This window comes from Akanthomyces muscarius, chromosome 4 (genome assembly GCF_028009165.1).
Source record: "Akanthomyces muscarius strain Ve6 chromosome 4, whole genome shotgun sequence".
Taxonomy (NCBI): Eukaryota; Fungi; Ascomycota; class Sordariomycetes; order Hypocreales; family Cordycipitaceae; genus Akanthomyces; species Akanthomyces muscarius.
Genome location: NC_079244.1, coordinates 3495234 through 3508323, shown reverse-complemented (window position 1 = coordinate 3508323; position 13090 = coordinate 3495234). Strand labels below are relative to the sequence as shown.

Here is a 13090-nt window from a genome sequence, read left to right as displayed (position 1 = left end):
ACAGAAGCAAAAAACTCAGAGTAATCTATTCTCAAATGAGACGTGAGAGCTTTTGTGGCTTCGAACGAATCGTGACTCTAATATTTCCAAAATATTCTATCTCTTTTTCGTATACTGTGAAATTAAACCAAAATGCTAACCCAAAACTCCTATGACAATGCATTCAGAACATAAGATGTAGTGTGTACCCAGTTAATAACGGCGGCTTCCGTTTTTTCTCTTTTCACCACGCGGGTGGTCCAAAATGCTCCCCGTCTGGCACCGTCTTGTAGGAGCAGGCCTGCCAGTCGCAGCCCTGCTTGTAGACCTCTGTGCCCCACCAGGAGAAGTTGGCCATCCAGCCGGGGTAGATGAAGCCGAAGAAGACGACGACGATGCCGAACGCGAGGCCAGAGTCGAGGGCGGCGCTGAGCGTCATGGTGTACTTGGCCCACCAGGCGCCAGCGCGGCGCTTGATAACGTAATTGAAGACGTAGCAGACAAGGGCCCAGACAGAAAAATTGAGGCCGGTGGCGGGCGGGATCCACGCCATGGCGCCAAAGATGACGGGGAGGTTGACCTTGCGGAGGATGCTGCCGCGGCGGCGCCGGCTGTACAGCCACAGAGGAATGGGCAGCAGCGCGCCGAGCGGGAAGCACCAGACGAGGCCGCGGTAGATGGCGCCGGGGCCAAAAAACTCGCCGGGGCCGACGACACCCCAAAGGATGGAACCGTTAAAGTGCACGCGCGCAATGGGACAGGTAAAGCCGTTGACGGCCTCGGCGGTGCAGATGCCGCGGACATTGACAAACATCCAGTTGAGGACGCCAATCTGCGTGATGGACGAGACAAAGGTGGCGACGACCTGCACCATGAACATGATGCGCGGCGGAATCTTCATGTAGTGGCCGAGCTTGAGGTCGGCGGCGAACTTAATGCCCTGTGCGGAAGAAATGTAGCCGTACGTGACAAATACCATGTTGGCAATGGGGCGACCGGGGAAGACAACGCCGCAGATGAGCTGGCAGATGAGGTAGATGCTGCTGTGCTGGTTCGTGACGGCCATGATGATGCCGTTGGGGATGAAGAAGATGGCGCCCATGGCGAGAGCGAGTAAGAGACCGTACCACGGTAGATGGATGGGGTAGTACTCGACGATGAAGATGCCGACGGCCGTCATGGAGAGGAATGTAAGGACATACCAGCTCAGAGGGGCATCTTTGTAGCGCTTCATGAGTCTGCTGTGAATATCTTCCCGGCTGAGGAGGTCGTCATAGCCGGAGTGTGTTGAGCGGTTGCCGTGGCTATCGCGGCGTGACAGGGGATCCTCCGGCTCTGTTTCGCCGGTTTCTGTGGGTGTGCCCGAGAGAGCTTCGTAGGCGACTTTGCTTTCCTCGCGCGCTTCGGCGAGAGCACGCTTCCAGGTATGCCAGATATCGCTACCATGCCAGCAAAGGGTATGGGTGAGAAGCGCTGCAAGACCTGCAAACTGCATCCCGTAGCTGAGCATATAAGTCACGGGCAGAAAGACTCGACTGTAGTTTTGATATGCCTGGCGGTCAAACAAGAACTCAGGTGTGAGAATTCTGCTGACGTTGTAGACCTTGCCCGTATTGTCGAACACGGCGGTAGAGAGAATCGGCATGTATGACGAGTATAAAACATTAGCATAGTAGCACAGCGGTGCGATGAACCACATAACAACCACGAGGCCGGCGACCACATTTACGGCCGCCCAGAACGGCACAAGTAGAGGCGAGCCGACATATGTAATTTGAGCCCAGTCGAAAGTCAGAGGAAATAGACCAAGACCGGAGGTGACGCCAAAGAGGTTCGCGATGACGACATTTTTGGGCGCGAACCAAGTAATAACGCTAAAGTAGCTGAGCGCAGGCATTAAGAGCCCGGGCAAGAAGTAGAATGCAAAAGCGCTTATCCAGACAATGTAGAAAAAGTTCCAACGGCTGATTGTCCAGCCATTGGCAGGCTTGTTTTCTTGCTTATGGAGAGTCGAGAACATGGCGGCAGACATCAATGTTCCCGGCCAGATCATGCCGCTAGGACGAACAAGAAACCGGCGGGCCATGCCTGCAAAGCCGTAGCCCAGAATTTGGGTCGACACAGTAAGTAGAAGCTGGTAGGTGATGGGTGCAGGTTGGTTGTAGAACTGTGTCTGCTCAACAATGACATCGGTTGCGAAAGCAAAACCAAAGGCGACATTGCTGCTCACGTAGACGCATGTATGTTCTTTTTCGTTCCAGCGGCCCTGCGCGAACCATTGCCGCCACGAGCGAAGTGTCTTTGTTCGTCTTGCCGGTGGCTCATTCTCGTCTGGGATCGCCGAGTGCCGCATACCATCCACGAATGTTTCTTCGGGGTCGTAGGACCGCTTAAGAGCCACATCCCAGAATAAACCAAGAGGATGTACGAGAAGCAGCGCAATGACGGGAGTTATGGCGACGCTGGGATATCTTAATGAAAAGAATAAGTTGGTCGATGAGCCCAAGATCGAGAAGAGCACAGACAGGCACCACATTCGCGGGGTGTTTATAGACAAGGTCGTATCGTCGGTGGGAGGCACAGAGGCACGGACGGCTTCGTGGGGAGAGTTTTCGTCTTCATCTTCGACTGTCGATGTGTCGTCGCGGACAGAAAAGGCATCTTCTTCATCAGTGTCCAAATTGTCGGGCTTTCCATTGCTAAACGTATCGACAAGCGGCGTTTCGGCGGGACCAAAGCGACCTTCCACTCCAGACACGAGAATCGCACCGTCAAGATCCTCAGAGACTCTGGAGGATGACCGTGATATAGCCGATCGCTGGCTACGACTCGTGTCGCGCGCATAGCTAGAGCGGTGCCTGTATTCTTCGGAGTCGGCTTCGGATGGTGACTGGCTTTCGCCCGGCGAGAGGTTCACGGCGCCGTAGGTCGTGGTATCCGTGCCGGACGGCGGCCGCCTGTCGAGGCGAAAAGACTTCTTCTTTCTGATCATGTCAAAGTCGGTGAGCTCAAGCTCAGACCCGGAATCGGGGTCAGCTACAGCTATTGACTCTGCAAGCCAAACTGTGCGAGCATGTTGCAAAGGGGAGTTCAGGGCATCGGTGGGATCCTTAAGAGGCGGCGACGAGGACTCTTCTGGTTGCCCTCGGCTCGGCGACCCGTGGTGGGATGATGCGACGGTGGGCTGGTGTGGCAATGCAGCTGTCGCGGTCGCCAGGGTCCCAAGGGCAACGGTTTTGTCGAGGCTGGCGTCGCGCTGATCAGTAGTGTCTTTTCGCGAAAAAAGGGCTAAAGGTGGTGTGGTTTCGCCGGCGGGTGTAGTTTCGGATTTGTCTTGCGGCGGTGGACGGCGAGCGTCTTCCATGGCGGGCCGGCCGAACAGTGGAGGGGCTTTCCCACCGCTACCTTGCTAGACGAAAGACGGCCGGAACTAATAAACTGACTAGTTCGTTAGCTGGCGGGCCTTGAGGACGAAAACTGGCGTCAACCTGCAAGGGATGGTCCAACTCCAGCCCGTCCTCTATCCTGTTAGGCACCAGCTAGGTAACGGACCCGTAGGAGCTGCCCGTCAGTCGGGATATGTCGAAAAACCTCCCTGCAGCGAGCCAATGGCCAACCATCAACGGTCCACAGAAGCGTGTGACTGTGGACTGACGACAGGTTGGTGGGATGTGCGAATGCTAGCCTCAGTGGGCCGGTGGGTTGGAATGTTAGGGCGGTCGGGAGGCAAGGGAGGCTCAAGAGGTTGTCGTTTTGAGCCAAAACTGATGGTATCTTGACAGAGATCAGATTCTCGACGTCGCTGTGTCGTGTCTCTGAACGGTTATGTTGCAGGCAAATCGCACAGTGACTGCCGAGAGGACGCGAGTCAACCAGCCACTGCAACCTGCAGCGGACTCGGCAGCGGGCTCGCGTGGCGCCTGCAGCTGAGCCAGACGACAGGGGGTCGAGGCTATTTCTCGCGAACTCGCTGCAGCTAATCTAGCAACCGCAGGATTGGCCAGAAAAAGATTGATGAGATGTGACGACGTTTCGCAGCGGGATGCCTGCTAGCGCTGTAGTATGCAGCTAATGTAAGGCTGTCGGGCATCTAAAGTGGTCTGCTACACGGCAGATGACGATAGCAGGCGGATTTGCGGAATTCGCTCGGTTTATCGGTGCAAATGAATTGCTTGTCAGGCGACAGAGTCTGGAGTATCATGTGTTAACTGTCGTTTGGACGATGGTGAAGATGAGCAAACGGAAGACTGAGCGCAGGCAAGGACGATATGGCCTCGCCAGCTACAGTGGCTGAGGGCCGGAAACAGAGGCTTTGACGGAACGGGCTACAGCGCTGCAAGCCACGCACAACTCTACTCATGCAAGGCACGACTCGCAGCGTCAAAGCTGCGATTCTATACAAAACTTGCAAACTAGATTCAGGTACTAGAGGCATGTTACAGCATGGAAAAAATTGCCCGCGTGTGCTATTTGTGCCTCGATCCAGCCAGCGGTAGCGAACAGTCAATGCGAACAGTCAATTGCTGCCCACAGACAAATCGATGGAAGGGTGTACTTTCATGTGGTCATGTTGACGCGTCCAATAATAAAATTCTGAGGGTAATGGTGCATTTTCTCGGTTTATATAGACACCCGAGGCCCTTGAATACGACATAATACTGTGAGTTACCTTGGCAGGCATGCGTGACGAGACAGCGATGACGATGACGAACGCATCAGCAGACGGAAGACATTTCTTATCCTGTAGTCTATTTCACTCTTCATTCATTATACATTTGTCCTTTTCCTTTTCAAAGGTTTTTCGGGTGCGGCTTTCTTTCCGAGAGGTTACGGATAACTTACAATCGACAGATACCCGTCATTGACAGTGTGAGACAGGGCGTGCAACCTCTGTACACATGGGTCTTGGCTAGGAACGTTCAGTCTAAATCTAGTTCGGGTCTGACGCGTCACAATAAACGCATTAGCGCTTCTCTTTTGAGCATGTCGTTCGATCCATGTCCAAAACAGCACTGGTGTCTTTTTGTGACTACAGATGCGTCTTAGCTAGGTACCTACCCATTTATTGGACTGTTGTACCTTTGGTGGTTGGGACAGTGGAAGAGCGCTGAAGTCGTTGTGCAAACCGCCACCAGCCACTATCATTAGAGCGCCAAAAGCCGTCTTGACCCCTGTACGTCCACTGTAACGAGTAGCCTCAGTAAATTTCAGGCCCGCGCAGCACCGAAATCGATTAGCGGCCGATGCCGCACCATTCCGTCATTACGGTACCTAGGTAGTGAAATGTTCATTTTGCCAGTATCATCACTTCGGTAGCAGCAACCATGGCGACGCCCGTAGCTGCAGCCAAACAGCATCTAAGAAGCTTGGTAAAGAAACGCCTCGCTAGTCTGCCACAGGATGCTGTCCAAGCTCAGAGTAAGCAGAAGTCACCGTCATTGTCTACCTGCACCATGTGAAGTGAACTAACACGAACAGGCCATGTCGTCTTTGAGACTCTCCAGGCCTCAAAACAGTATAAAGAAGCCAAGCGCATAAGCATCTATCTGGCAATGCCGGCCGCCGAAGTGCAAACTGATGCCATCGTTCGCCATGCCCTGAGCACGGGCAAGCAGGTCTTTGTGCCGTACCTTCACAAGTCAATCCTAACCGAGCCCGATACGCCCGCTCGCATCATGGATATGGTCCACCTGCGCAGCATCCAGGACTATGAGTCTCTCGGTCGCGACAAATGGGGCATCCCGAGCATTGATGATGCCGCTGTTGCTGGGCGTGAGCGAATCTTGGGCGATTCGCCGGGCAACTTCGGCCCTGAGCCAGCTACCCTGGATCTGATGCTGGTTCCTGGCGTCGCCTTTAATGCAGACCCGGAGACTGGCATAAGGCGGTTGGGCCATGGAAAGGGTTTCTATGACTTTTTCTTGAACAGGTACTTTGCTAGGGCTGCGGAACACGGTGGCCACGGGTCCTCGTTACATCTCACTGGCCTGGCATTGAAAGAGCAATGGCTCGACCCAGAAGACGGGGAAGTTCCAATGGGTGTTTACGATAGACGACTGCACGGGTTAATACTGGGCAGCGGCGAAGCCAAAACATAACAGTAATCTACGATATTTAAAGTAAAAATCTACTCTTGATCGGAACTTTGCTGGTGCTGTTTTGCAACAAAGAGGTTCAGATATCCGTTGCTTGGACGTGTGTCTACACCCACCTATTTGTCCCTGCGGTGGCTGCTACCCCCATCAGAAACTAACCTGGCGTTGGTGAAAATAATGAAAAAAAAGGAAAGCATTTTCAATGCATGCAAACACTAATCCTAGTAAAATTTATCGTCTTCTCCCCCATTACCCTCCTCGCGGACCTTTGAATGACGTCGAGCCGGAGCGGAAAAACTCGCCACCTTGGTTCCTCGTGCAACTACGATTGCCCCGCCAAAGACCATCAACCCCATGTCGTATTATTGCCAGGCTCAAGGCCAAGGTGGGCTCTCTGCTTTTTATCGCTCTGGCCTGTTGCTTCCACAACACCAAGACACCTGTCGAGGCTGACCTTTGTGACCTCATTTTTGCAAGACGACGGCCAGTCCCGTCGCATCCATTCCCTTTGTTTCTTTCTCAGCTTCTCTTAGCGCCCCGCTGCTGCTGTTTGCCGTACTACGCCAACGAGCTCAATTGCGGCACCGCAACACTACGTTCCTACCTATGCGCCCCTGCCACGCCTGCGATTCAAGACCTTGATAACCACACGCCGAGCCAGCAGAAACTCAAAGAATCATCGCATCCATAGATTCAGCAGAAATGGCTGCCAACGGTGCGCAGGACAGCTTCTCGCCGTCCGATGTCTTGGCTGCCGTTATGACGATGCGGAGCGGGGAGCAGGACGCGAAGAAAAAGGCACATGTCTACCTAGAGAGCTTTCAAAAATCTGTGCGTTCCCGAAGAATCTACGCTGCGATTTGTTATGCATGCTAATCATCTCAGAAAACATCTTGGGGTACTATTATTGGCATTTTGCAGTCCAAAGCCGAACCAGAAGCTACCCTGTTTGCCGCCATCACGCTTCGTGGAAAGGTATATCCCAACTCTCGAGATACGACCAAACAGGATGCTCACAAGTCGCAGATTACCTATGATCTCTCCACTCAAGTCCCCACGAACGAACTTCCAGCCTTGCGAACCCAGATACTTATGCTTCTCAAGGAGTTTGCGGTTGGACCCAAGCCCATTCGCGTGCAGCTCTGCGTCTGCCTCGCCATTCTGGCCATCCAAATGAAGGACTGGAACGATGTCTTGCCATCTGTGGTTCAGTCCCTTAGCGACAGTCCCGAGAGCCACGCCTGCATCCTCGACTTCCTGCGTGTGCTCCCCGAAGAAGTTACCGAGGGCAGAAAGATTACCTTGTCTGTATGTGGATAATGCGACTCGACTCGACAAACACAACCCTGACGACGTTCAATCGACCGGATGCCGTCTCTTTCGATCTTCAAGTCTAATTAATATGTGGGAAACAGGAAGATGATCTTGCGGACCGTTCAAAGGTGCTGCTGGCGGACAATACGGACAGAGTTGTGCAACTGCTGATCAACTACTCACAATCGTCACGTTCGTATTACACAAACCTACAGCAAAAATTGCGAAGCGACTAACTCGAATTTAGCGGCTGCTGCTCGTAACCCGCAGCTAATGGAATGCATAACATCTTGGCTAAGAGAGGTGCCAGTGGGTAGTATCATCAACTCTCCGTTGCTGGACGTCGTGTTCAATGGGGTTACTGCAGATGAATGCAGCCAGGAAGCCTCCGAGTGTCTTTGTGTCATGATACGAGAGACTCGCGACGTCGACGAAAGCCAAGCAAACATCCAGGTGCTCTTCCCTCGCGTCGTCGGTCTTCAGCCTCGCATCGCAACGGTAGCGGAGGAGGAGGACACAGAAGCCTTGAAGGCACTGACAAAGGTTCTGGCCACCGCTGCGGAGAGCTGGGCCGTTGCCATTGCCCGTCAGCCCTCCCATTTTAGGCCGCTGGTTGAGGCCGTGCTTGAGTGTGCTGCCCGAGATAAGGATCAGGACGTCATCGAACACACATTCCTCTTCTGGTACGAGCTGAAGCAGTATCTCGTACTGGAGCGTTACATTCAGAGCAGACTGGAGCTGGTTGATGTCTATTCTAAGCTTGTCGACATTCTGCTGAAGCACCTCCGATACCCTCGGCCGGATTCTGGGAACGAAGCCGATCTCTTCGACGGTGACCGCGAACAGGAGGAAAAGTTTAGAGAGTTCCGCCACCAGATGGGAGACACTCTCAAAGACTCCTGTGAAGTCATGGGTGTTACGGAATGCTTGACCAAAGTGCTCAACGCTATCCAAGTTTGGATGCAGAACAACGCGAGTCAAGTCAGCGACACCAATGTGCCAAACTGGCAAGAACTCGAGGCGCCTCTGTTTGCAATGCGAGCCCTCGGCCGCATAGTAGATCGGGACGAGGAAATTGTTCTTCCACAGCTCATGCCGCTACTGGTCCAAATTCCAAACCACGAGAAACTCAAATTCGCCACCATCATGGTACTTGGCCGCTATACCGAGTGGACAGCTGTGCACCCAGAATACCTGGAACCCCAATTCAACTACATTGTCAACTCATTCCAAGCCGACTCCAAGGAGATTGTTCGAGCTGCTGCGTTGGCCATCAAGTTCTTCTGCACCGATTGCAGAAACCTGCTTAGCGGGCAGGTTCTGCAGCTCCAGACATTCTATGACCAAGTTCTGGACAAGTTGCCCACTCAGAGCAGAGAGGAGGTGACGGATGGTGTTTCTAGCGTGGTGGCTGTGCAGCCTGCTGACCAGACATACGCCCTGCTCAAGACGTACTGCGATCCTCTCATCCAGCGCTTGATGACCATGGCAAACCAGGCAACGGATAAAGAGAGCAAGATTGCCATGGCCGGTAAGTGGAACAGCCAAACATCCGTTGGGCATCTCTAACGTATTACAGAACACCTGCAGCTCATTACGATCTTTGTTCAAAATGTCACTCCTGCGGTCAGCCTCGGCGATGCTAATCCAGCTGTCAAGTACTGGCAAGAAGTCTTTCCAATTCTGTCGACAATTCTCGAAAACTTCTTGGACTTTAGCCCCATTTGTGAGAGAATCTGTCGCTGCTGGAGAAACATGATTGTGTCATACCGCACAGCAATGGCACCTCTGTTACCGGAAATGGCCAACAAGCTGGCTAGCGGCTTCGCGGCCTCTCACGAGGGATGCTTCTTGTGGGTGACTGGCACTATCCTGCGCGAATTTTCCGAAGATCGTGACAACGTGGACCAAGCAACGACCGAGCATATTTACAGCTTCTTCGAGGCACAAGCCACCGCGTTCCTGCGTGTGATGACGGAACTCCAACCTGCAGACCTACCAGACGCCATTGACGACTTCTTCCGACTCATGATTGATGCTCTACTTTATTACCCGCAGAAGCTCATTCCTTCCACGTTACAGGTCCCGATTTTCGAAGCAGCCATCTATGCTTTGACGCTCGAGCAGCGAGACCCGCTCGTTTCGACGCTGCATTATGTTCGTGATCTGTTGTCGTACGGCAGCAACAACCCCGCTAGCAGCGAGGGTCTTCCCGAGCCTGCGGCACAACAAATCAAGGCCATCATTCTCAACATGCTACAAAGCCACGGGATGGGGCTTGTTAAGCAAGTTATGGCCGGCATGATGCTTACTTTCCCACGAGACTGCTTCGCTGACGGCAGTGGGGTCCTTTTGGCCCTGTTCGAAATGATTCCTGGACAAACTGCTGAGTGGGTTGCACAGACAATTCAGCTGCTGCCCGAGGGTACTGTGAACCCTGCCGAGGCCAACAGACTGATGACCAAGATCAAGGAGAGGCTTTCGACGGATGATGCCAGCAACCTCCGACATGTGCGCGTCTTGCTACAAGACTTTACAAACTCGTACAGACGACGCAACGTGGCACCCAGAGATGGACTGGGACAGTTGGAAGCTAGACGATTCCAGTTCTCCGGCTGATCATGCTTTGAAGGTAAAGGGGATGGGGAGGAGTTGATGGATGGCATACATGAAGACGGTGGATGGAATTATTGGCATTTACGGGAGTGAGGTAGTTTATACCAGGGAAGTAAAATGGAATGGGTTTGGGAGCAACTGATTCAATTGTTGATATAGCATCTAGAGCGAGGAGGGAAAAGCCGACAAGTAACATATTTCTCCATCGAAAAGTGAGATGGCAATTTGCGGGAGAGAAGATATATCTAAACATATAAAGGACATGTCCTGATATACCTTACTTTTAGCTCTAGCATATTCTTATCCAACTTGTCCAGATGAGCTTGTCGGGTTAATGGGTATACTGACAATCCAGTATCGGTGTGTACTCAGATGGCTCGGTCAGTGCGGTAACCCAGCCACACATGGCTTCTGCCAGTTGACAAATCACTCGTTCCAATAATAAAAACATTCGCCGAGTCCACTTCTGACGACAAGAGGCTGTGTGGGCTGACAGGCAAAATGTTGATGGGGACGCTACGCAGATCAATAATCGGAGTGAATGCTAGTCACCGGGACCGGCACCCGTATTCCAGCTAGCTCAGCAGACCCAAGATACCGAAAACAGCATATATATAGTCTCAGTGTCCCTCTTCAACCCTCGAAGCACCACACTCTGATGATATAAAGAGCGCAGAAGGCAAATACCGGAAGAAGACAATGGGAAGTCAAGCCGCCACTGCCGGCGCCGGCATCGCCCTCATCCCGTGGGACCCAGCTAGCGACGCCCACGCCGAGCGCATGACGACGCAGCGGCACGCGTGCGGCTGGGACGTGGACCAGGTGCCGTACTGGCAGAAGAAGGTCGCCGCCGGTGACAAGCTACTCTTTTGGATCGTGCTGTCCGGACGTGGCGACGAGGAGGAGCTGCTGGCCAAGCACAGGGCCGGGAGCGCAGCGGAGATTGCGCCGCTGCGAGACACGGCGGCGCGGGTGGGCAGGACGGACCGGACGCCGACGGCGGACGAGTTTCTTCCGATTGGGCATATCGCTCTGGATGAGTATCCGATGAGGAATGTGCTGTTTGGGCTGCCGGCGGCGACGTTGTGGATTAAGTCGTTTTACATTTCCAAGTGCGTTTTTGACCTCTCCCCTTCCCACCCCCTCCCGTTCTCACAAACAAGAACTAACAAGTGCGGGGGCAGAGCCATTCAGTCTGGTGGCCTTGGGCGCAAAGCCATGGAGCAGGCCGAGGCCATGGCCGCCGCGGCGCCGTTCCACAGCGCAGCGTTGGCGCTGGACACGACGCACCAGGCGTGGCAGCGGCGCATGACGAGCCAGAGCCTCTACGGCACGGACGAGCCGCCCGCGGACGCGCCGTCGATCCGGACGAACCAGGCGTGGTACACGCGGCAGGACTACGCGGACATGGCGCTGCCGGACACGGAGGGGGAGTGTGCAAGAGCGGAGGGCAGGGAGTCGCTGGGGTATTATGCATGGACGAACCCGGAGACTGGGGAGTTTTTCAAGATTCCGACGGTGTACATGTATAAGATGATGAGGAAATAGAGGGTAAGCTGTTTTTAGACTATAGAAGTATTTCGAGGATGAGACGCCCTAAATCCCCTGCGTATCTTTTCTTCAAAGGCGAGACTGTTCAACGACTAGAAACCTCAAATTGCGCATAGAAATCTCTTTCCCATGGCTTGTCGAACCCCGATATCTTCCACTCGCGAAACTCCCTTGCTAGAATCGGAAAGCCGTGCGAAGCAGCCAGCTTGGCTGCGCGCTGACAGCGAAGCCAAAGCGTCTCTGGTTCTTTGTTCTTGTGTGAAAGGATATGGGACATGTCAAGACGGCCATACTCTGCTGCCGCCCCCAAAGCGGTTCGTCCACCAATCAGGGCAGCCGGCGCATTCACATCGGCCCCGTTTTCGAGGAGCAGAACAAAGATGGGCATGGATCCTACCATGACGGCTCGCTGCAGGGCCGTGGCACCATGCTCTGGACTCGGCGGCCCGTTGACATCAGCCCCCTTGGACAGGAAAAGCTTGACCAAGCGCACATTCCGTTTACTGACGGCGATCTGTAGAGCTGTGTTGCCCCTGGTCGGGGCCGGTGGCGCATTTATATCCGCATCTGTGTCGAGGAGCAGCTCGACAACGTCTTCCATTTGATCCTCTGTCGCGTACTGCAGCAAGGAGTCCTTTTCCGGAAGCCGTCGGTTCACCTCCCAACCGTATTCGCACAGCCGCTGGAGCATACGCAAAGGCATGCTGCAGACATGCCCCGGAAATGCAACGCCTTTGAGTTTTGCCCCGTGTTGAAGTAAGACGCTGAAAATCTTTTCCCGGCTCTGCCGGACTTCGGGCCAGCGATCGGCAGGACAACAGGGTTCGAATACTTTTGCGACTGGTGAAAGGCGATTCGGCTCACAGGGGTTATCCCAGTTGGGGTTTGCGCCTTTGGACAGCAGATATTCCAACATGCGCAGGTCGTTGTTTGATGCAGCGACCAGAAGCGCATGTGTACCTCGATCTCCCTCTAGATCGGCATGAGACTCGATGAGCAGCGCACAGAAATCCGGTGAGCCTGTTGCAACCGCAGCAGCCATAATTGAATCGCCGTATGGACCTCTTAGACACATCTGCACATCTGCACCGGCATCTATCCATTTCTTTGCCAAACTCACGTTTCCTTTCTCAATGGCGATCTGAAGAGGGCGCTGCAGGTCACTACTAGATAACTGAATTCCATATTTGAGCAACAAAGCAGTGACCTCATTATAGTTGCCGTCATGAATAGCAGACAGCAGACCCGCGACTTGTTTTCTGAGCATGATTAATGTGTCTTCTTCTTTTGCATGTAGCAAGATTGTGTTCAGAGCCAAGGGTTCGTTCATTGCTGCCTCCAGTGCGGAGCAGCCGCCTGTGAGAGCGCCCGGTGCAAAGATATTGGCCCCTTTCCGGAGAAGAAGATCAACCATACACAACCATCCCTCTTCGATCGCGACCTGCAAAGCTGTGAAACCATGTTCTGCTGCAGCAGGTGCGTTGACGTCGGCACCCTGCTGAATGAGTTTGGCTACCAACAAAGTTTCCCCTCTA

At 53.6% G+C, this 13090-nt stretch overlaps 5 protein-coding genes across 5 annotated transcripts; 3 read left to right on the top strand and 2 right to left on the bottom strand.

Annotated features, from left to right (window-relative positions):
* Positions 1-223: 223 nt before the first annotated feature.
* On the bottom strand, positions 224-3343 carry LMH87_011872 (uncharacterized protein; the record flags this gene model as incomplete). Its single annotated transcript, XM_056201084.1, has 1 exon — positions 224-3343. The coding sequence occupies one exon, from the start codon at positions 3341-3343 to the stop codon at positions 224-226; it is 3120 nt and encodes a 1039-aa protein (XP_056052871.1).
* Positions 3344-5303: 1960 nt separating this feature from the next.
* Positions 5304-6077, top strand: LMH87_011871 (uncharacterized protein; the record flags this gene model as incomplete). The annotated part of the gene is made up of 2 exons (XM_056201083.1): positions 5304-5397; positions 5458-6077. 2 exons carry the CDS (start codon positions 5304-5306, stop codon positions 6075-6077), a joined length of 714 nt encoding a protein of 237 aa, XP_056052870.1.
* Positions 6078-6776: 699 nt separating this feature from the next.
* Positions 6777-10007, top strand: LMH87_011870 (uncharacterized protein; the record flags this gene model as incomplete). The annotated part of the gene is made up of 6 exons (XM_056201082.1): positions 6777-6905; positions 6960-7049; positions 7101-7382; positions 7490-7580; positions 7636-8919; positions 8968-10007. The coding sequence occupies 6 exons, from the start codon at positions 6777-6779 to the stop codon at positions 10005-10007; spliced, it is 2916 nt and encodes a 971-aa protein (XP_056052869.1).
* A 696-nt stretch (positions 10008-10703) lies between these two features.
* Positions 10704-11552, top strand: LMH87_011869 (uncharacterized protein; the record flags this gene model as incomplete). The annotated part of the gene is made up of 2 exons (XM_056201081.1): positions 10704-11116; positions 11189-11552. 2 exons carry the CDS (start codon positions 10704-10706, stop codon positions 11550-11552), a joined length of 777 nt encoding a protein of 258 aa, XP_056052868.1.
* An 88-nt stretch (positions 11553-11640) lies between these two features.
* On the bottom strand, positions 11641-12822 carry LMH87_011868 (uncharacterized protein; the record flags this gene model as incomplete). The annotated part of the gene is made up of 1 exon (XM_056201079.1): positions 11641-12822. One exon carries the CDS (start codon positions 12820-12822, stop codon positions 11641-11643), a length of 1182 nt encoding a protein of 393 aa, XP_056052867.1.
* Between the last annotated feature and the right edge of the window lie 268 nt (positions 12823-13090).